General features: G+C 48.6%; 1 protein-coding gene across 2 annotated transcripts in view; it reads right to left on the reverse strand.

The window, feature by feature from the left end:
- Nucleotides 1-322: 322 nt before the first annotated feature.
- LOC140429718 (neuropeptide FF receptor 2-like) overlaps nucleotides 323-23047 on the reverse strand; it is a 221121-nt gene continuing 198396 nt past the window's right edge. For both annotated transcript variants that reach the window (XM_072517051.1, XM_072517050.1), the window contains exons 4-5: nucleotides 11875-11974; nucleotides 323-1659 (exon numbers count right to left, since the gene is read on the reverse strand). In XM_072517051.1, coding sequence (XP_072373152.1) covers nucleotides 801-1659; nucleotides 11875-11974 — 959 coding nt within the window. In that variant the 3' untranslated portion in view covers nucleotides 323-800. The remainder of the gene's footprint in view (nucleotides 1660-11874; nucleotides 11975-23047) is intronic.

Below are 23047 nucleotides of genomic sequence, written 5' to 3' on the forward strand. Positions count from 1 at the left end.
AACGTTTTTTTTTTGTGTATCTGAGCAACTTTTTAAGCGACTAACTATTGGGTTTAAATATTCTTCGGAATCTACCTTTCCTCAAATAGGGGCTTCAAATCATTATAGTGGCACTTTAACCATTTTCAGTTCTCTCTTCTCGGAGTTTCCTCCCACATGGTTAAAACTGTGGTTTTGCTGCAATGCTGGAGTGGGAAAGGAAAGTAAAAAGATGACAGTTATCAAGGGTAGGTGGGAGTCAGGCAGGGAGAGAGGGGGGGGGGGGGGGAAGACAAGAGACTTCATTACATAGGTGAATGCCACCATCAAGAAAAAACGTGTATTGGAGCAAAGCCTCAAACAGATGAATTTCTATTGATTAATCTCGAATGCTTAATCTTTAAATCAGAAAATTGGTCACAATATTCCATCCATCCAGCCATAATTACTCATAATTCACAAGGGGGCGTGGACATATATTTGCTCACTGTAATCCTGCATGAGCCTGTCATTCTCCCCTTGGTCCAGTTCCTGATGTTGTCCAATCCTTCTCCGACCTGGCCTTTACTTTGCCGATGTTTCACCTTTGTCAGCACTGGACTCTCGCCCCGCCTTTTAGAGTGGTACTTTCTCAAAAATGATCCAAACCCCATGAACCCAATTGCAGAATAAATTAAAGCATTGTTAGTCACTTAAGCTTCATTCACGGTACATATTTACAAGTCATGCTTTTTTTGCCTAGTAGGGCTTACTTAATGTTTAATACGGTGTAAAAAGCATTATACACTCTTAGTAATGATTTTCAACCCTGCATAGTCGCTTTAGATCGAAACTTTGTCAACACTGTTTTTTATTCTTTTGTCCAACTCTTCAAGGACAAGGTTTTCGCTCACCCTGCAGGTATTTTTGTCTGCCCGACTTGAGCTGCAACCGTCACCAGCCTCCGAGTTGCTAGTCACGGGATCTTGCCCGATTTTGTTCTGTGCTGTTAAAATGAATTTGTTGGAAATCCGATGAGAGTAGGTCTCCCGGTGCTTGACCTCAGAAGAGCACAGCTGAAACTTGAAGGCAGCCTGAAACCCTCGCCGAAAATTCTTGTTGAAATAACCGTAGATGATGGGGTTGACACTGCTGTTGCAGAAGGCTAACCAATGGGCAAAGGGGTAGATATACAAATTGATTATTCTCAACTGACTGTGCGAGAGCCTTGCATAGTCAGAGAGCATCATCAGAGTCCAAAGCGGGAGCCATGACAAGGTGAAAAACAGGGCGACCGTGGCCAACATCTTGATCACCCGTTGCTTTTTCTTAGACACAGTACTGGCATTTTCCTGATGAGACCCTTCACCAACAGGTATGCTGGTTTTAAACAATGCAATTCCTATCCGTGCGTACATAATAACTATGAGTGTCAGGGGGGCCAAGTAAATGTTGGAAAATAACACTGTGGTGTAAATCTTTCTCATTTTCGGATTTGGCCATGCCTCGTAGCATTGATAGCAAGGATACATTTTGTTACTACGTTGGATAATCCTTATGGTGTCAGGCAGTTTTGTTACTTGTAGCATGATTGCCGAAGGACACATTATGGAGACAGCAAGAAGCCATATGATAACGATGATGATTGTTGCAACAGCCATGTTAAGTTTTTGTTTGAAAGGGTAGACGATACACCTTAATCTGCAAAATAAATGACAAAAATGATATAGTTGTTTAATATTTGGATAATGTCCATGATTTGTATATTTGAGACACATATTTACCTTGGAATATGTAGGGCTGACAAAGCAATACCTATGGCTGATCCCAGGGGCGGACCAGGTTAGTCAGAAAGGATGAAAGATACTCACACGATAACACAGTGCGAGGAAATCATTCACAAAGGGAACCTACATATGACGAGTTCCACCCCATTCCGACTGAGAGCAAACTCTGATAGCTTGGCCAATTCCCTCATATAAAACAGCCTCAGGCTTTGATCGTGCCGCACAAATGGCTTCTAAACCTCGCGATGAAGCTCAGGTTCTCAGCAATTTTCAGGTGTCGGTTCCTTTTTTTTTGGAACAAATTAATTTTTTTAACCGCTGTGGTAAAAGTGAGACGATTACAATATAAGCAGCCCTGGTAATTTTGGAGCATAATCATATCGATGAGCTCAATTAAAATTAAATTAAAAAATGAAAGAAACATTTTGCCAGGTTCGCAGATTAGCCTTGGCGTGCGTTTTTGAATACTAGTTGTGCGTAGTACTGGTCTCAGCATAGAGAACATCCAAATTATAGTACATAGATAACTCAGCAAGGACCATCTGCACTGGAATTCCCCACAGGCTTATGTAAAGTTCTGGGGGAGAATGCAACCTTTACCTGAAAAAGCCCCAAACTGGAGTGATTCAACGGCTGTTGTTATCAATCAGGATGATTAAGACATCAACTGGAATTAGGAAAACCAGAAATGCCCCCCTTAAAGGGACGTAGGTTCCAAATTGTAATCAAACCATGATTCAAAACGTTTCAAATTCTAATTTTGTATCAATTGTGCACAGCAGTCTCTTTGGTGCAATGGGAATGATCTTTCCTCTGTAGAGACATAAAATTAATTCTAAGCTGTGGGGAAAAAATAATTTTATATTTTAGGAATGCTGTGCATGCCATCAATCAGACAGCTGAAAGAATTGGACGAGAAATATTGAACAATGAAGCCTCAAATTGCGCAGCAGAATAGATTAGTGCTTGCAATGTTGAACATTGAAAGAGTAGCTCTATTATTCTTAAGTGCGTTTCATGGTTCGTTGTGAACCTGCACCTATTTCAAAAGACCTTTTTTATTATTGAGAGATAAAAGACGCCATGGAATGCTTTATGTATCCTGAAGAGCTGCAATCAGCAATAGGTCTGGCTACAGCAGGAGGTTTGTGACGTTAATGAAACAGCCAAATGCCACTGCCCAGATTCGCCGAGGTTAGCGATCAGGAAGGCACATTAGAAAAAGAAAAACTGGAACCTATGTTGTTTCTTCTCTTGTCTCTTTTTGAAATAAATTTGGAGCACCCAATTTTTTTTTGTTGAATTAAGGTGCAATTTAGCATAGCCAATTCACCTAGCCTGCACAGCTTTGGGTTGTGGGGGCGAGACCCACGCTAACATGGGGAGAATGTGCAAACTCCACATGAACAGAGACCCGGGTCAGGGATCGAACGCGGGTCCTCAGCTCCGTGAGGCAGCAGTGCTAACCACTGCACCACCGTGCTGTCCGGGAACCTTGGTTGATGACACGCTGCTGGAAAGGTCTCCTAGAACAGATCCTCTGTTGGGTCAGGCTCTGGGATGTATTGGAGTTGAACCTGCTTCCACACGGCCTGCTGTACCTGATAGAACAGCATGGGCTGGGTTCACAACATTAGTTACATGAAGTTTCCGCACAATTGTTGACTTACTCTTGGGGAAAAGGGGTGGCATTCATATGAGCTAATCAACACCAAGGGGATGTAGTCGCTTAAAGGGAAATGGATGAAAATGGGCATAAGAATGTTGGAGAATACTGGGCCTATTAGGGCACTGGGAAAGTTTATCTTTGAATCCTTCCAATCAGGTTCCCACCCCTTTCACAGTCGCGAAACTGCTATTAAGAAAGTCACAGGACATCCTAAATAACTGTGACAAAGGTAAACTACCCCTCCTCAGCCTGAGCAAACTGTCTCACCACAACATCCTCCTCCAATGCTTCTCTAGCTGTTGTCCTGCTGGGTGAGACTGCACTCACCTTGTCCCATTCTTATCCTTCCGTTTGTAGCCAGAGAATCGTCTACAAATGGTTTATTTTGCTGCTCCCCCGCTGTTAGCTCAGGGACAGAATTTTATGCTCCCTCCCCGGCAGATTCTCAGGTGGGGTGGGGGTGGCGAGGGGTAATGTGAAATCGCTTGGACAGGATCCCCTCCGGGTGAAGACTCTGGCAGCTCCCTGCAATGCTTCTTCAGGGGATGGCGTTGGTGCTCTTTGATTCTGTGAGGATGACTGTATCAGGCTGTTGCTGCGAGACAGCTCTCAATTTTGGCACAACTCCTCAAATGTTGTGAAGAGGGCTTTGCAGCATCAGCATTATTACTTCATTGGAGGTGGTTCAGAGAAGGTTCACTGGGGTGATCCCGGTATGGAGGGATTGTCTTATGAGCAAAGATAACAGGTTGGGACTTTACTCATTGGAATTCAGAGAGGTGATCTCATTGAAACATAGAGGATTCTTAAGGGGCTTGACAGGGTAAATGCTGAGAGGATGCTTTCCCTCATGAGAGAGTCTAGGACCAGGGGGTATAATCTCAGAATAAAGGGGTGCCAATTTAAGATTGAAATGAGGAGGAGTTTCTTCTCAGAGGTATGTGAGTCTTTGAAACACCTTGCCACAGAGAGCTGTGGGGGCTGAGTCCTTGTGTATATTTAGGGCTGAGAGAAATGGGGCATGATTCTCCCATTGGGTGGCTAAGTGCCGATGGCGGCGTAAAAACGGGAGTGTTTTACTCTGGCGTCGGCGCCTGTTACGAGACCGGATTCTCCGGGCCACAGTGGGGTAGCACAGCACTGGAGCAGCCCACGCCGCTCCAGCTGCTGATCCCGGCGCCGCGGGGACCGCTCATGCACAGTTGGGCCAGCACCAACTAGCGCATGTGTCGTGTTGGGCGTTCTGGTCTACAAACAGGTCAACACGGCTGGAGATGGTGTAACTCTATTTTATTAACAACTCAACTGTAATAACAATCTGTAACTTTGGGTACGTGCATTACCAGCTTATCTGTGGACCCTGTCCTATCACTATCTAGGTGAGGCACTCAGCACATGGTGAATGTCTGAGAGGCAGGCTGTGAGCTCTGTGCTCTGAGCTGGCTGCTACTAGAATGAGCGGGAACTCTGGTGTCCCCTGTCTTTATAGTGCGTGTGCTCTCACTGGTGATTGGCTGCGATGTTGTGTATGCTGGTTGGTCCTACTGTATGTCCATCAGTGTGTCAGTGTGTGTGTGATTGCACCATGATATGCTGATGTATATCATGACATCCCCACTTTTCGCAAAGAATATGTGCCGACATGAGAATAAATAAAGTGTAGTGAGTGTGTCTGATCATGTGTGTGCATTATTTACATCAATATGTACATGTGGCTACGCTATATACACGGGAAGGTGCCAGGTGCAGAGGAAAACTATGTTACACCAAGAACGAAACAAATGCTATTAACAAACAATGAAAAACTCTTAAACAGTACGGCAGAACAAGTCAGTGAGTCCAATAGTGCACGGTTTATAAATCAAGTCTTTGGGGTGGGCGACAAATTCGGGTTGACCCCCTCAAGGGTGGTTCAGGATCCACCGGCTGAGGAATGGGCCGGGCCACGGTCGAGTGAGGAGGAGGCAGGGTATCCGGAAGCTCAACAAAGTCCATGTCAGGGACAACAGGAGGGCGTGGCATCGGTGCAGAATTTCGGAGCGAGCGTGGAACCAGACGAAGGCCACGCTGATTGCGGCGGTGAATGGAGCCATCAGGCACACGAACCAGAAATGAGCGGGGAGCCACCTGTCTAAGAACCTCAGCAGTTGCCGACAAGCCACCCTCCGGAAGATGTATGCGGACATGATCTCCAGGCACCAGGGCAGGAAGATCAGTCGCCCGGTCATCATGAGCCGCCTTGTGTTGCTCACACTCTTGTTGCATCCGCCGAAGTACCGGAGCATGGTCGAGGTCTGGGACGTGAATGGACGGCACAGTGGTCCTGAAGGTGCGACCCATAAGGAGTTGGGCCGGCGATAGGCCCGTGGACAGTGGGACCGAGCGATAGGCCAGCAAGGCAAGGTAGAAGTCAGATCCTGCATCAGCAGCCTTGCAGAGGAACCTTTTTACAACGTGGACGCCCTTCTCTGCTTTGCCATTTGACTGAGGGTGCAGGGGACTGGACGTCACGTGTGCAAAGTTGTATGCACTAGCGAAGGAAAACCATTCCTGACTCGCGAAGCAGAGGCCATTGTCTGACATCACGGTGAGCGGAATGCTGTGGCGAGCAAAGGTCTCCTTACAGGCCCGGATAACAGCCGATGACGTGGTGTCGTGCAGGCGTATGACCTCAGGATAGCTGGAAAAGTAGTCGATGATGATGTAGTCCCTGCCGAGCGCATGGAACAGGTCCACGCCCACCTTCGACCAGGGGGACGTGACCAACTCATGGGGCTGAAGGGTCTCAAGTGGTTGTGCCGGCTGGAACTGCTGACATGTGGGGCAATTGAGCACAATGTTAGCAATGTCCTCATTTATTCCCGGCCAGTATACAGCCTCTCGGGCCCTCAGTCGGCACTTCTCAACGCCGAGATGGCCTTCGTGCAGCTGTTCTAAGACAAGCCAGTGCATGCTGTGTGGGATCACAATGCGGTCCAGCTTCAGGAGGACACCATCCACGACTGCCAAGTCGTCCCGAATGTTGTAAAACTATGGGCATTGTCCCTTGAGCCACCCATCCATCATGTGGCGCATCACACGTTGCAGAACGGGGTCAGCCGCAGTCTCACGGCGAATATGGGTAAGGCGTTCGTCAGTGGCCGGCAGATAGGCAGAAGTGAAGGCTACATGTGCGTCGACTTGGCAAACTAACCCCTCTGGGTCGGACGGAGTGTCGACTGCCCTGGACAGAGCGTCTGCTATGATCAGGTCCTTACCCGGGGTGTATACAAGTTGGAAGTCGTACCTCCGGAGTTTGAGCAGAATGCGCTGGAGGCGAGGGGTCATGTCATTAAGGTCCTTTTGGATGATGCCAACCAGCGGGCGATGGTCAGTCTCCACAGTGAACTGGGGAAGGCCATACACATAGTCGTGGAACTTGTCAACACCAGTCAACAGGCCTAGGCACTCCTTCTCAATTTGCGCATAGCGCTGCTCTGTGGGGGTCATGGCACGTGATGCATAGGCGACAGGGGCCCATGATGAGGCGTCATCTTGTTGCAGGAGGACCGCCCCAATGCTGGATTGGCTGGCGTCAGTCGAGATCTTCGTCTCCCTTGCAGGATCGAAGAACGCCAGTACCGGGGCGGTGGTAAGCTTGACCTTGAGCTCCTCCCATTCACGCTGGCGGGTGGGAAGCCACTGGAATTCAGTTGTCTTCCTGACAAGGTGCCGGAGAGCTGTGGTTGGCAAGCGAGGTTAGGGATGAATTTTCCCAGGAAGTTGACCATTCCTAGAAAGCGTAGCACCGCCTTCTTGTCTGTTGGCTTCTGCATCGCCGTGATGGCTGCCACCTTGTCGGCATCTGGCCGCACACCCAACCGGGAGATGTGGTCCCCCAAGAACTTGAGCTCGGTTTGGCCAAAAGAACATTTGGCTCTGTTAAGGTGCAGACCCTGGTCCCGTATCCATTGAAATACGTGTTGGAGGCGACTGATATGCTCCTGCGGTGTGGTAGACCAAATAATGGTATCGTCCACATAGACGCGCACGCCTTCGATGCCCTCCATCATCTGTTCCATGATGCGATGGAAAACTTCAGAGGCCGATATGATTCCAAAAGGCATCCTATTGCAGCAGTATCTGCCAAAAGGATTGTTGAAAGTGCACAGCTTCCTGCTGGGCTGATCCAATTGAATCTGCCAGAAGCCCTTTGAGGCATCAAGCTTGGTGAATATTTTTGCCCGAGCCATCTCGCAAGTGATCTCCTCACGTTTGGGTATAGGGTAATGTTCCCTCATTATATTGCGATTTAAGTCTTACGGGTCAATACAGATCCGGAGCTCGCCGGAAGGCTTCTTGATGCACACCATGGAGCTGACCCATGCAGTTGGTTCCGTCACCCGGGAAAGAACTCCTTGGTCCTGAAAGTCCTGCAGCTGCTGCTTGAGGCGGTCCTTGACGGGTGCTGGGACTCTGCGAGGTGCATGAACTACCGGGGTGGCATCCTGTTTGAGCAGGATTTTGTATGTGTAGGGCAGTGTACCCATGCCCTCAAAAGCATCCTGGTTGTGAGAGAGGATTGAGTTTAGTTGCGCCCTGAATTCTGCATCTTGGAAGTCAGACGTGCCTTCTGGAGAGGGAGAGTGTACTCGCTGAACGAGGTGGAGGAGTTTGCACTCCTGTGTGCCTAGCAGAGAGTCCTTTGAAGAGCCCACGATCTCGAAGGGTAGGATGGCTTTACGCGAGTTGTGCGTCACTTAGAGTTGGCACGACCCTGTGGCGGGGATGACGTTGCCATTATAGTCGACCAGTTGACAGATGGATGGAAGAATTGCTGGTTTGACCTTCAGGGTTTGAAATGCTGACCATGCGAGGAGATTTGCGGAAGCACCAGTGTCCAGGCGGAATGTGATCTGGGATCGGTTGACCGTCAGGCTGGCACACCACTCGTCGTCTGGATCGATGCTGTGCACTGACAGCGGCTGGTGCGTTCGACTCGGGGACAGCTTGTTATTGTTGATGACAGCAATGCGGAAAGGCACCCTGTCCTCAGTGTCACTGGTCTGTATGATGTCAGGATCGGACTCGGTGAACGTGGGTAGAATTTCCCGAATATTTCTGCGAGGCTGGTTAAACTGTTGAGAGTTGGCAGGCTGAAGTGCTCGAAAGCAGGCAGCATAGTGGCCAAGCCTGCACAGCGTAGGCATTGTCACACTTTGGCCGGACATTGGCACTTTAAATGGGCGGAGCCACAGTTGCCGCACGTCATGACGTCAGTGCATTCGTTGCGCCACGCGCATGTGCGGTGCGGTCTTGCATAGTGCGCGTCTGCGCATCGCGTTCCTCCGCGTCAACGTCCCCTCTTTTGGGGCGTACAAGCGCGGGAGGCCTCGGAAAGCGCGCAAAATGGCCGCCCTCCTCCGGGCCGCGGGCCGGGAGGTGCTCGATCGTCTGGACCCGCTCCGCCTCGTGGGGCCCCTGCCACGCCATCAACCGCCTGGATGTGTGAGTACCGGTTGGTGGCGTTCTCATGCAGGCCGCAGGTCTCGATGGCCGTCGCTAGGGTGAGTTGCTTGATTCCAAGGAGCTGCTGGCGCAGGGTGTCCGACATGACCCCGAAAACTATCTGGTCGCGTATCATGGAGTCAGAGGTGGGCCCATAGCCGCAGGACTCCGCGAGGATGCGGAGGTGCGTTAAATAAGACTGGAAAGGCTCGTCCTTACCCTGCAGGCACTGCTGGAACAGGTTGTTCTCCATGCTGCAGGAGGGCGGATTTTTGATAAGTTGCAGGTAGGTCGCACACTCCTGGAACCATGTCTGTGTTGGGTATTCTGGTCCGCAAACAGGTCAACACGGCTGGAGATGGTGTAACTCTATTTTATTAACAACTCAACTGTAATAACAATCTGTAACTTTGGGTACGTGCATTACCAGCTTATCTGTGGACCCTGTCTTATCACTATCTAGGTGAGGCACTCAGCACATGGTGAATGTCTGAGAGGCAGGCTGTGAGCTCTGTGCTCTGAGCTGGCTGCTGCTAGGAAAGGGCTGACCTCTGGTGTTCCCTGTCTTTATAGTGCGTGTGCTCTCACTGGTGATTGGCTGCGATGTTGTGTATGCTGGTTGGCCCTACTGTATGTCCATCAGTGTGTGGGTGATTGCACCATGATATGCTGATGTATATCATGACAGCATGCGCAGTGGCCTTTTTCCCCGCCCCGGCTCTGATGCCAAATGGATCAGGGCTCCAGGAGCCGGCGCGGAGGAAAGGAGGTCCCAAGACAGAGAGGCTGGTCCGCCGATTGGTGGGCCCCGATCGCGGGCCAGGCCACTGCGGAAGCTCCCCCACGGGTCAGATCCCCCCTCCCCCCCCACCACAGGCCACCCCGGACCCTTCAGCGGTGAGGTCCTGCCGGCCCAGAGGATGTTAGAACGGCGCCGGCGGGACTCGGGTTTTTGGTAACGGCCGCTCAGCCTATCCGGGTGGAAGAATCGGCACGCCGGCCTGTGCCGGAGAGTCGCCGCATACCCTGACCGGCGCTGCACCGACCATGCCGGCCCCAGTGGCGCCGATTCTCTGCTCTTCGGAGAATCGTGTCCCGGCATCGGGGCGCGTGGCTCAATTTGCGCGGCCCGCCGCCGATTCTCCGACCCCGGCGGGGTTTCGGAGAATTCCGCCCAAGGATTCTTGATCAGGAAGGGAATCAATGGTTATGAGGAAAGGGCAAGAAAGTGGATGTGAGGAATGTTGGATCAGCCATGATCTTATTAAATGGTGCAGCAGGCTCGAGGGGCCGAGGGGCCTACTCCTGTTCCTGTTCCTTATGGCCTTATGGTCTAACAGGGCTGACCTTTCTGTTGTCTTTTCTGTGCCTAAGTTAATGCCAGCTGGTCCATCCATCCATTCCATTTTAGCAGTTTGTTACAACTGAATTGAATGGATTTCTGGGTCATTTCAGTGGGCATTTGTGGATTTTTTTCCCTAAATGGCATTAGTGGCATGGGTTTTTATAACAATCCCACCATATTAACATTGTCCCTTTTTCTGTCATTCGATAAGCCATTATAAGCTGAGTGCTTGCAGTACCTGTGCCCAGAGTGTCAGTTGTAACTGCTCAGTCAGCAGGTTGTACATGTCCCATTCAGTTGTGAACATGAGATGCAACCACTGGGTGCACAAGTGAGCAGCAGGAAGTGATGGAGGCAAAGGAAGAACAGGACATTATCGCCAATGTCCTGCACTCTGAGTAACCCGAAACTCAGTAGAAGATCTGTGCCTTGTCCTGCTAATAGCTCTTTTCCTCAGGAAAAATAACTAATCTCTTGACGCTTGTGAATAAGGCCTCACTCATTTGCTTGCTACATCTGGATAGCTGATTGACTAACTTGGCAGATATCACAGGTAGTAGTTTGGAAAGATCCGATGGTTTAAGACTGGTGAACTTGACAGCTATGACATGAACTATCTCTGTGATGGAACCCATCGACACATCAATGTTAAGGAGATGGCACAGTCCTAGGACAGCTTCCGTTATGAACCTTGAGATGCTGAAGATATATCTCTCTGAGATGTCCAGATAGGATGTTCTGGGTTTTAAAAATAGGCATTCTAAGGTAAGGATAAAAGAAAGAGCTTGCATTTATATAACACCTTTCACAACATCAGGGCGCACAAAGCACTTCACAGCCCCTTAAGTATGTTTTCTTGAAGCGTCGTCATTGCTGTTGTGTAAAAAATGCAACTGTTCATTTATACAGCTAGATTCCACAAACAGCATTGACATGATGACCAGCTATTCTGGTTTAATACCGTTGGTTAAGAACCACTGCCTAACACACTTTCTAATGTGTCAGAAAACCGTTGGTTAAAATTCCAATCCAAGGACCTGAGCAGAAAGTGTAGGCAGATCCACCAGTGTAGTATTGAGGGAATGCTGCCTTTGGAGTAAGGTTTTAATGGAGATACTCTTTTCCCTCTTTGGTTCGTGCAAAAGATCCCTCGCACCTTTTGAAAAGCAGGGGAGAGGTCCTGGCCAACATTTTACCATCAACCAACATTAAAACAGATTACCTGGTCATAATCTCATTGTTGTGCACAAATTGTCCATCACACTTCTCATTTTACAACAGTAACGATGTTTTGTAAGTACTTAATTGGCAGTAAAGCACTTAACCATATCCTGAGGTTGTGAAAATTGCTAAATCAAAGCAAACATTAGGTTCTGAAGTGGAGTCATATTGGACTCAAAATGTTAACCCGGCCCCTCTCTCCACAGATACTGCCAGGCTTGTTGAGTTTTTCCAACAATTTGTTTTCTCACATTTCCACCATTTGCAGCATTTTACTTTTATTCAAGCATTTATTGCACCTTTTAGACCCAGTTCTATATTGTTTACTCTATTCTCAATGATATCTCAATATCAATACCATGGAGGTCAAGTGAACTGTGTACGTCAAATTTTCCATGTTCACCTACCTGTCCACTGCAATAGCAACTAGGGTAAAAACTGAGCCTGAGACAGAGATTCCTTGAACCAAGCCACTTATTTTGCAAACAAAGCTTCCAAAGGGCCATCCTGCAAAACAGAGCATGTCATTCAATTCGGGGGGGAAATAGCAGAGATGATTTGAGATTAATTTTGTACAGAAAGACTAACAACTATTTTTCATTCCCAAATCTTATCTCATGTCGGAGACAGATGCTGTCCTAGTTATTCAAACTATTGGATTCTAATTTGAGAATGGTAAAATCCCCAGACAATCCAGACCTGTACAGGTAAGTTATCTTAGTCAAGGAGCTGACACCCAATGTTCTCGATGGCCATGGGATACCATCACTGTGGCTGCCATGAACTACACACCCCATCCCCCCACCTCACAAATCTTACCATAGGGAAGCCAGAGAATCTGGCAGTATGCCCCACTAAAGAGAAAATCAGAGTCCTTTGCTGCATCCCACCTGCCAATGTTTCAACATTATTGATGAAATATGTGCGGCACATCTGGTGGGCTGCCCAGCCAAAGTACAGCTGCATTTGACTCTACTTATTCAGGCTGGGCTTTTACTACACCATCCAGAGATCAGATGCTCCCCCCCACCGCCCCCACCAACAGCTACATTCTTAGGTCCCTAAAGTCTGCCTGCTGGGCAGCTTGATATCATCGTCAGCTAAATATGCTAAGATCCAGCCCTGAAAACGAACATGACAGTCTGCTGGGTCTATCAGATAGATGGTAGACACACCAGGCCCACTCCAGTGGAGAAACAGCCTGACGGACTCTGCACAGGGATTGTACTGTCGGAGCTAAGAAAACACACTTGAAAATAGCATTGGTCAAATGTAATTAATCATGAGGAACCTTCAGTGGGCATTCTAGGAACTGGGTCCTTGGCTGGATTTTGAGCGCAGTCATTGGGCAGAATTTTCTGTTCCTGTCAATGGCAGGGAATTGTGACAGGCAGGTGCACTAAATTTGGCACGATGGGAAAAAAAAAATCAATTTTCTGCCGGCAAAAAATTAGCTTCGAATTTTGTTCTGACTTTGATGGTGGGTTAAAGGAAGGTCTGATCCATGAATGCTCATTAAAAGGTCAACTCACTGGAATTATGTTCACCCTCCAAATTAAGCGCCCCACCAGTGGAAAATTAAAATGGTCTGATCCGCAATGGTACATAAGTGGCATACACCATGCAGTCATTTCGTCAACGACATTGAGGTACAGAGACATTGCTCTTGCCAACTTTAAGAGTGTCACTGTGGGATCTTGAGTGCTTGTATCACAGGCAGCTCCAAGTTGGGTAGACAAGGCAGGCTTATGGGGGGGGGGGGCAAGGTGTGGGAGGGTTTGCCCAGGGAAAGTGGATTGTCCAGGAAAGTTGTGGGGGGCAATGCCTTAAAAGGTGGCCTCGATGGTGGAGTGCCGGGGAACCCACGGTACTGATGGTAGGAAAGAACAGTCACAGTGAAAGAGGGGAGTGGGATGTGATAGGTTGGCAGGTCCAGGTGGGAGTCTGGTAGGTGAAGGTATCATTGGGTGGATCACGGTGGGCATCAAGACAGGTGGCTTGGTTAATGGGAGGAGGCATGATGAGATTGGTGATAGTAATGGGTGTCAGCTCTGAAGGGAGAAAAGGCATGTGGAGGTGGATCATGTTTGGGTCCAGGGTAACAAGAGGAGGTTCCAGGGTAACGAGTAGAGAGGAATGGTATATTGGGTGAGGCATGGGTGTTGGGGAGAGGTTGGTATGTGACAAGGAGTGTCGAAGGGACAAGATTGAAAAGTTAAATGCACCATTTTATCAGGGTTGCTCCTGACAACACAATAGCTCTGTGTGATTTCGTGAAGAGAGAAGGAGGTCTTTTCGTCTGGGTGGAGTTCAACGATAACCTAATTTCTGCAGTCAGTGGGGTGCACCATTTGACTGCCTCCCCAGTGTTTGTTCCAAGTTTAATCGAGGGGAAAAGCTGTCAGACCCCATGGTGGGATAGGTCCTGACACCCTCGTCCCAGACACCCCCAAAGCAGGAAGCAATCAGGGCGTCCCGAGCCATGTGCCCTATTCGGACCCTGGCCATTGCCCAAAGTCCTTCCTCTGCCTCCTACTTGGGTTTCCCCTCGCTGCCCTCCTCAACCTCGTCCTCATCTGAGGAGATGTGGCGCTCCTCCATGTCCTTCTCATCCAGAGCCTCGCCCCATTGCAGGTTGCGCAGAGTGCAGCATGCCTCTATGATGTGGGACACCTTTTGGGGCTGTACTGGAGGGCTCTGCCGGACTGGTGCAGGCAGCAGAACCGCATCCTGAGCAGACCAATCACCTGCTCAACAAATGCATGGGTTGAAGCGTGAGCCTCATAAAGAGTCTCAGTGGGTGTTTGGGGCCTTTGCACTGGCATCAGCAGCCACCTCCTGAGAGGTACACTTTGTCCCTGAGGAACCATCCCTCTAGACACTGCTCTCCCTCAAAAATGGCTGCTATCCTGAGAACCCGGGTTCGAATCCTGGCCCTGGGTCACTGTCCGTGTGTAAATTCTCCCCATGTCTGCGTGGGTTTCATCCCCACAACCCAAAGATGTGCAGGTTAGGTGGATTGGCCACGCTAAATTGCCCCTTAATTGGAAAAAATAATTGCGTACTCTAAATGTATTTTTAAAAAATGGCTGGTATCTGTGAGAGTCCAAAGATATAGAGATCACAAATGCTCTCCAGGAAAAGGGCACATACCTGAATTATGCGCATAGCATGTTCACGTACTATCTGGACATTGAGGGAGCAGAATCCCTTTACAGTTGACAAGCGGCACTCCCTGTTGCCATGGGGAATGCAGAGCCATGTGGGTGCAGCCTGTGACACTCTGCACCTGGGGCAGGCCAGCTATGCGGGCGGGGCCCACAGCCCTGGCGTCCTGGTCAAAGTTGGTCCTGGTCAAAGTTGTTGTAGTTGTGAGACCTCGTAAGTAGCGCATCTGTCACCTCCCTTTATGCACTTACATGCGGCAGATGGGGAGATGCCGCAAAGGTCACCCGTGCAAGCCTGAAACGAGCCACTGGCGTAAAAGGTCATTGTGACAGTGACTTTCAGGGCCACAAGCAATGGGTGACCTCCCAGTCCATGTGGCGCAAACCCTTGCATCATCTCATATAGATGGTCCACCGCCCCTTGAGACAGACGCAGTCTTCTCCGGCACTGCACCTCTGATATCTCCTCCAGTAGGCACACGGCCAGTAGCTTCTCCTCTGAGCCATCTCTATGAGTGGCCCTGTACCCTGGCCAGACTCCCCATCCTCGACAGGACGTGCAGTTGCAAGTTGATGTCGCTGCTGTTGTTCCATAGCTATCAAAAGAATTGCCAGCTCGACTGGCTCCATGATTCTCTCAAATCAAAAACTGAAAGGATGAATATAAATTGTCAGCTATGAGGAGTCCTGACAATTCCCTGCCCCACAGCCCTCTCTGGTTTTGGGACATCCACCTGTGCACATTCCCCTGTGTGAGCAGCTTTCCAATGAACCTCACTCCCTCCTCTCTCACATAATGGCTGTTTCCCCACAGTTTCCCCTCTCAACATCACAGAAACACATTGACCCTTCAGAGCATCAGCAGGCTGCATGATCCCCCCTGCCCAAGGGTGAGGGCTGAGGGCAAAGGAGTGCATTGAAGTGACCTGTGTTCTAACCTCACAGGGGTTCGCTGCACTGATACCTGTCACATCCCGTACTGGCTGACTGATGAGTGCTTTTATCCTACTGTCTTGCATTGGGGCCAACATCTGTTATGGAGAGGTGGGTGTAGGACTTGGGAGCTCAGCTCCCAAGAGGTTAACTATGAAGCGCCAATCAGTGCCGTACTCAAGCATTGCAATGTTTAAAAAAAATTACTTTATCAGAGTTACAAAGCCAGAACTCGGAGTGTGGACAGGGTGAAACCCCTAATCCATCTCCTTGCCTGCTCCAAAAACCAATTCAAATTGAATCCAATTCATGGTCCCCACAAGAGAGACATACCAGATTCAGGCATTATACCTGACCTCACGCTCATCTTAGCCAAAAGGCCAAGAAGCAGTACTGCACTTGATTTTAGCCAAAAAGCTGACTAAATTGATTCTTGACTCATCAAGGAGAGGTCAGGGATCTGATTAGGTGACTGGTTTCCCCCTATGGCAGGCAAGGCACACCTGATTCATGTTAACAATGCAATTTGCAGTCAGCTTCATCCTTACACGTCACCCTCATCAAGGGATGTGGATTAAACGAGCCTCCCAATTTAAACAGCCAGCCACCCATAATTTATTTCTTCATAGCCTGGCCTCCATAAACACTGGGCTTGATTCAGCGGCCTCATCGTGCCCGACTTGGTGTCAGGACGAGGCCCTTGAATCTCATGAGAGGCCTGCATCGAGATTCACGACACTCGAAACATGTCATTAGATTCAACGGAATCTTGCGGCATATCACGATCTGGACGTGATCCGGGTGTGCATATTTAAATAAGCAATTAGGCTCATTTAAATATGCGTTCATCCAATTCACCCGGGGCCCGAGATTCACCGGTCCCGTCAGCGAGGCCTCAACCGGGCGCTGTGAAAGTCGTCAACCAGGCGTGATTGCACCTCGGGGGGTCTTGCTGGGGACTTGAGGCCCGGGTAGTCGGGGATAGGGCAGGGTGGTACACTGACACTCCCCCTGGCACCTGGCCACCTTGGCATCACCAGCCTGGCACCTTGGCACTGCCACCTGGACGCCGTTCAGCGGACCTTTATCTTGAGTTTGCTGAACCGCGCCCAGTGGCTTTGCACTTCCAGATAGTTCACGCCTGCAGACTTCACTTTGCAGCCTGACGGTCAGGGTTCATTCTGACTGCACCCATCCTCCCGCCCCGTGTCAGGGTCTTCTGCCCTCATGTAGCACGTAATCACCCCTCATCAGAGACCCCCATTCTGCCCATGCAGCCTGACATTTCAAGGGACCCCACCCTGTAACCTCAATGTTGCCCTGTGTGCTCACCCTGTTCTTATCCTCTACCACCAACTTCCAGCTGCCACTCCAGAGGAGCAATCCCTCAGTGTTGATAGACCATAGAACATACAGTGCAGAAGGAGGCCATTTGGCCCATCGAGTCTGCACCGACCCACTTAAGCCCTCACTTCCACCCTATCCCTGTAACCTAATAACCCCTCCTAACCTTTTTTGGTCACTAAGGGCAATTTATCATGGCCTATCCACCTAACCTGCACGTATTTGATCTGTGGGAGGAAACCAGGGCACCCGGAGGAAACCCACGCAGACACGGGGAGAACATGCAGACTCCACACAGACAGTGACCCAGCAGGGAATCGAACCTGGGACCCTGGCGCTGTGAAGCCACAGTGCTATCACTTGTGGTATCGTGCTGCCCACAAGCCCAGCAAGAGGAAACCGCCAGACCCATTGAGACTTAGAGCCCCACAACAATGAAGGGCTGCTAAGGCCTGTGCGTGAGTCAACCACTCCCCCTCCCCCACTTCCCCAAGTGCCGAGACTCTACCAACTCACAGGCCCCGAGTTCAACTTATCTGTGTCCCCCCACTTCCTCTCCGGTGCTCCCTCTCTATTGTCATCCTGAAGGGTGATGGCAACTTGAACGCTTATCTCCGATATCCCCTTTGGAGGTGAGGTTCACCTGGTTTTGTACAACTATTTTAAATCGCGCTGGTGTGACGCCACACTAGTGCGCAATGAATACTCAGAGACAGGGGAAATCCTGGCGGCATGGCTTGCTAATGATACAATAATGTATTAAAATGAGGCTTCTGACTTTCCTGGGCTGGAACCTTGTAGGTCAACAGCAGGCACGTGGAAAATGACAAAACAGGGTCTCGCTGGCGAGAATCGCTTTTCCTGACTCTCGTTGCCTTTCTCGCTGACGATTATCACGGGGTCAAAATTCCATTCTCTGTCGGAGTAATGCGGGGCTCCTGACATGGCACGAGTAAATGGTTGTCCAGGTGCCCTTTGACCATGGCACCAGGATTTTCTATGAGGTAATGGCCGGGTGGGGTCTTCCTGCCAACCCCACCACGGAATTTGCTCAGCTCCTCGCTGACGCATAATTAATGAGCTGGGCAATGGAGGTTGGCAAGTATTCACCCGCCCCACCGTCCAGTCAGGGCCACAGTGAATTTCCCACCAGCCACCACACTTAGGCTGGAATTTTCTAGCCCCCATATTCCCCGCAGTGGGACTGGCGAGCAATTGAAATCTCCATTTACATCCGTGGGAACAACGATCATGCTGCATCATCGGCAGAGACACAGCATCAAAGCTGAACATAGTGATATTAATGTGAATTTATAGCATGATGCAGCCTATGTAAGGGAGGCATAGGAAGTGTTGGACTCTGTGGAAAGGCTAGAGTTCATGGTATGCAAGTACTGTTTGGTGTCTGTTAGACGAGGGGAGCTTTAGGATAGACCTCATAGAATGTATTTTAAAGGAGAACATTGCAGCAGACCAACCATTCTCTTCTAGCAAACATTGCAAACTGGTCTGGATAACACAGAAGAGTCTGCCACTTAAACTGGGAAACGGTAAATAATGAGAATGGCATCGACGAAGACTGATTGTTTGCCTTGAACACCACCATTAATCGTCTCAGTTATTTGCCATTGCGGGAGACATTCCTGTGTCAATACTATTTTTCAGTAATGCCGTCCCGTTTGCATATAATGTGATGGAGGATACCCCAAAGCATGGAGTGGCCATTTTAGTAAATTTTGAATAAAGGTTGTAGGCCATTATTATTGAGGAAGACAGAAATCTAGTGCAAGTACCTGCACAGTGTTTGGGACAGAATATCCCCAGCCCTGTGGCAATGACTTGATGTACCGTGGCTTCGGCTTCATCACTTTCGAAAACCCAGAGGACCCCAGGGGTGCACTGGAGGCGATGAACGGAAAATCCCCGCCGGATGGTAGATCTGGGTGGACCATGCCGGCAAAATGTCAGGAGACAGCAGCTACGGCAGTTCGACTGTCGGGGAAGCGGCTGTAGTATTATCATAACTGTCAGAAATACAAGGGTTAATGAAGTGTCGAGAGTAGCCACCAGAGGGAGCTAAATTTATAACTTTCTAAGGCAGTGATACTAAGCCTTGTGGGGAAATGTGTGCAGGAGCTAACTAGAGAGAGACTGAAGTATAGATAGTGCAAGTGAGTGCCGATCATAGTTTATATCAGTAGTGAGATAAGCTGTAGATGAGTGTAGTTTAGATGTTATTAATCAACTGTGTATTCTTTAGGAGTACGTGTTATATCCAAGTTAGTAGTGTTAATAAATTTATAGCTCTGTTTAAGTTAAAGCTATTTTGTGGTATTGTGAGCACTACGTCAACCATCCTGAAATAAGCAACACAAAGAACACCACCGCGGCCATTCCCGGGATTGTGGAGCTCCCACAACCAGTGACATTGAGTCTTAGTCTGGGTCTGAGATCTAACCTCCTTTCAGATACACATCATTTTTTTTTATTGTTAAGGGGAGAGGAGATCCGTTAATTTCCCAGCCTCATGTTTCCCCAGCTAGATTATTGGCTAATTTATCCCCGTCTTTGTCCTTAATCACTCCCTGCCTCACAACACCAGGGACCCAGGTCCAATTCCGACCTTGGATAACTGTGCTGAGTTTACACGTTCTTCTCTGTCTGCGTGGGTTTCCTCCGGGTTCTCCAGTTTCCTCCCACAGTCGAAAGATGTGCAGGTTAGGTGGATTGACCAAGCTAAATTGCGCTAGTTGGGGCTACAGGGATAGGGTGGGGGATTGTGCCTAGGTAGGGTTCCCTTTCAGTGGGTTGGAGCAGATGCGATGGGCCGAATGACCTCCTTCTGCACTGTAGGGATTCTATGAATCCAGGAGAACCTCTGAGATCTTCCCGTACAGGGAGAAAACCTATTCCAGGGGTTCAAGTGACTTCACGTGGTTGAGGGGAGAAGCCAGCATCAACCGTCACTTTACAAACCAGTCACATCCATTCCCTAAAACCAGCAGTTGTGATAAAATGGTACTACCTAAAAATGGGATTCGTCTGTACGTCACCTTATAAAAACCTTTTTTGTTCCAGTACAAATTTCTTGTTGATCTCAGACCATTCCCATTTGTTCTTATGTTCTTCAGATATTCAATAAGTTATTCATGACCATAGTTTATGAAATATATTCATACTTAAATCCATCTCCTAGTGTCACTTACATGTGAAAGATACCTTCTCCAGCAGCTTTGCAAGATAGAAAGCCACTTTGCGTTTCACTGACTTCTTATTCAATTATATTCTTGTTTCTAAGTAGGATTACTTTCAGTAGGATTTCAAGGATACGGCCCATTTGACTAATTCTTCTGCAGTCTGTCCAATTATTTTCCCCGGCTTCTTTCGCAGCCAAATGAAAATTAGATTCATGTAATTCGGTATTACACATGTATTAACTGTAAACACACCGTTGCATACCCTGGTGCTGGCTTTTATGCTGACTTCATGTAAAAGCTGAATCATCTATATAGTTGCATTGTCAATACTAATTGGCTTAGCTGGGGCTAAAGACGTTATAAAGCTGTTGAAGTTGTATAAGATGAATGCAGGCATGTTGGGAAGATCAGCACTGACTGTTATAGCACCAGCCATATCAGTGGTCCTTGACCAACCAGCCTGCACCCACAGGCTGTCAGCCAGTAAGGAGAAAACTGCAGAGCTTTGCCATTTCTAGCAATGACACCTGCAGACCAGCTTGTACCATAGGCACGACAATGAGGTCGCCACTAATTTCAATGCCTCCTGCTTATTCAAGGATCGGATTATACATCCGCCAACTGATGGAAACTTACAAGCTGGTTGAAACCATCTGTGCTGCATCTCACTTGCCACTCCACGATAATCTGTTCAACTGTAGCCATCTGGGATGGCCACTTCCCGATTACAAAATGGACACTTTGCAAAGATTGCAGGGAAAATGGACAATACTAAGAAAGCAAGCAGGTGCAAGGTTTGTCTGTTGATTGGAGCCATAGCTCCCAGACAAGACCGATACTGCAAAGCATTTCCATACTAATGAGACATCCCCGGGAACTAAAAGGTAACATTTCAGTAAACAATACCAAGACAGATACCCTGGCGCCAGAGGAGACCAGAACAAAGCAGGCCAACGGCCACCTAGGACTCACCCAGCAATCAGGGCACCCACCCCTCTATTGGAGGAAATTGATGAGAATGATTGGGAAACGGCCCAATTAATTGGGGCCAAGTTTAAGGCCCGCCAAAAGCACGCGAAGCCCCTTTTGGGTATAAGAAGAATCTCCCAAGAGAGAATCGCTCTCTTGCGGCCCCGGCTCTCACCGAGGAGAGACCTGCCCAACAGCAACATCAGAACAAGTAAGTCCAAGGTCAACGCACGCTACTAGACAGACGACCTTAGCTGTTCCCCTGTACCAGTTCAACCCCAGCAGCTTCAGAACCAAACAATGGCCATTGTTCCTCTGACTGAGTGGGCACCCGAAGCTAAGTATAGGCTTTTAGCAGTAGTGATAGTTTAGTTTGTAGCGTTTTATGCATGAGTATATTTGACTGTGTGTAAATAAATGGGCATTGAGTTTGAACTTACTAACTGGTGTATCGAGTCTTTGATCAGTATTCGGTTTTGAACCTTGTGGTGGTATCGAGAGATACCTGGCGACTCTAGAGCGAACGTAATTAGAATTAAGGAAGGAGACCATATTGGCCGCCATTTCAGAGCCAAATTAAGAGAAACGCAATTAGCAACACAACCCACTTACATCTCCGGCACCCCATATGGAGCAACCTTCCTGAGCATGATCTAGCAGCAAACACCCTTTGGATCAAGGGATGGGAAACACGGCAAGTTACTAACAAGTCCCTTGTCACAAACACCGGCTGTCGGGTGGATTTGAACTACTGTAATGCGAGTGTTTTTTTCTAAACAGGTTCAGGACAGGTCAAGGCCCCTGTGCAGGCAGGCTCCACCGTGGTGGTCTCGGTACAAACGCCCTTTGCGTACAGAGACACAATGCTGCACATTACCGAGGAGTGTCCCCTCCTACTAAGTGGTGGACTGATCATCTTAATCTCAGCAATTGAGGAGACTATCGCTTGGCTTTGGAGGTTTGTATTCGCTAATTAAATTAAGTAATAACCACATCAGCTTACATGTCTGTGAAAATGCACTTTCACAGACTTTATTAGTGAACACAAAGAGTATTTAATAATAAGAATTGTACAACAGCCTCATGGTTGCAGCGAGCTGCCAAATTGTTTTTTTGCCTCGGAACGTTTCTCATCATGGAGTGACTCCCCACTCTGAGTCCTGATTGGTCACACAGATCAGGTGACTCTTACTCTGCTGTGTTGTCCTTAAAGGGACAATCACCACAATCCGAGTCATATCAATCTGAGACTGATGCCTCAGCATTGGCCCGGGAATTCATTTCCTTTCCAGCTGAGCATGGTTGTAGATTAATGTTCCACAGATTTAATTTTTTTAAATTTAAAAAAAATAATTTTTATTCAAGGTTTTCATAAAATATCAATAACAAAATGAAAAAAAAGAACCCAACAGGGTTAAGTACAAAACACAATCTAGAAAAGCAACCCCCCATACCCCCCCCCTGTACATAAATAATAAATTAACATTAACACCCCGACTTAATACAACAGGTATATACATCCCCTCAGACTCTTCAGTGTAAATAACAAAAACAAAAATAAAGTAAACACCCCCCCGCCCCCTGAGCTGCTGCTGCCATTGACCAATGTCTATCGTTCTGCCAGAAAGTCTAAGAACGGTTGCCACCGCCTAAAGAACCCTTGTACCGACCCTCTCAAGGCAAATTTCACCCTCTTCAACTTAATAAACCCTGCCATATCACTGATCCAGGATTTCACGCTAGGGGGCCTCGCATCCTTCCACTGAAGAAGAATCCATCGCCGGGCTACCAGAGACGCAAAGGCCAGAATTCCGGCCTCTTTCGCCTCCTGCACTCCCGGCTCCTCTGCCACCCCAAATATTGCGAGCCCCCAGCCCGGTTTGACCCTGGATCCTACCACCCTCGACACCGTCCTCGCTACGCCCTTCCAAAATTCCTCCAGCGCTAGGCATGCCCAGAACATATGGGTG

This window comes from Scyliorhinus torazame, chromosome 9 (genome assembly GCF_047496885.1).
Source record: "Scyliorhinus torazame isolate Kashiwa2021f chromosome 9, sScyTor2.1, whole genome shotgun sequence".
In the NCBI taxonomy this organism is placed as follows: domain Eukaryota; kingdom Metazoa; phylum Chordata; class Chondrichthyes; order Carcharhiniformes; family Scyliorhinidae; genus Scyliorhinus; species Scyliorhinus torazame.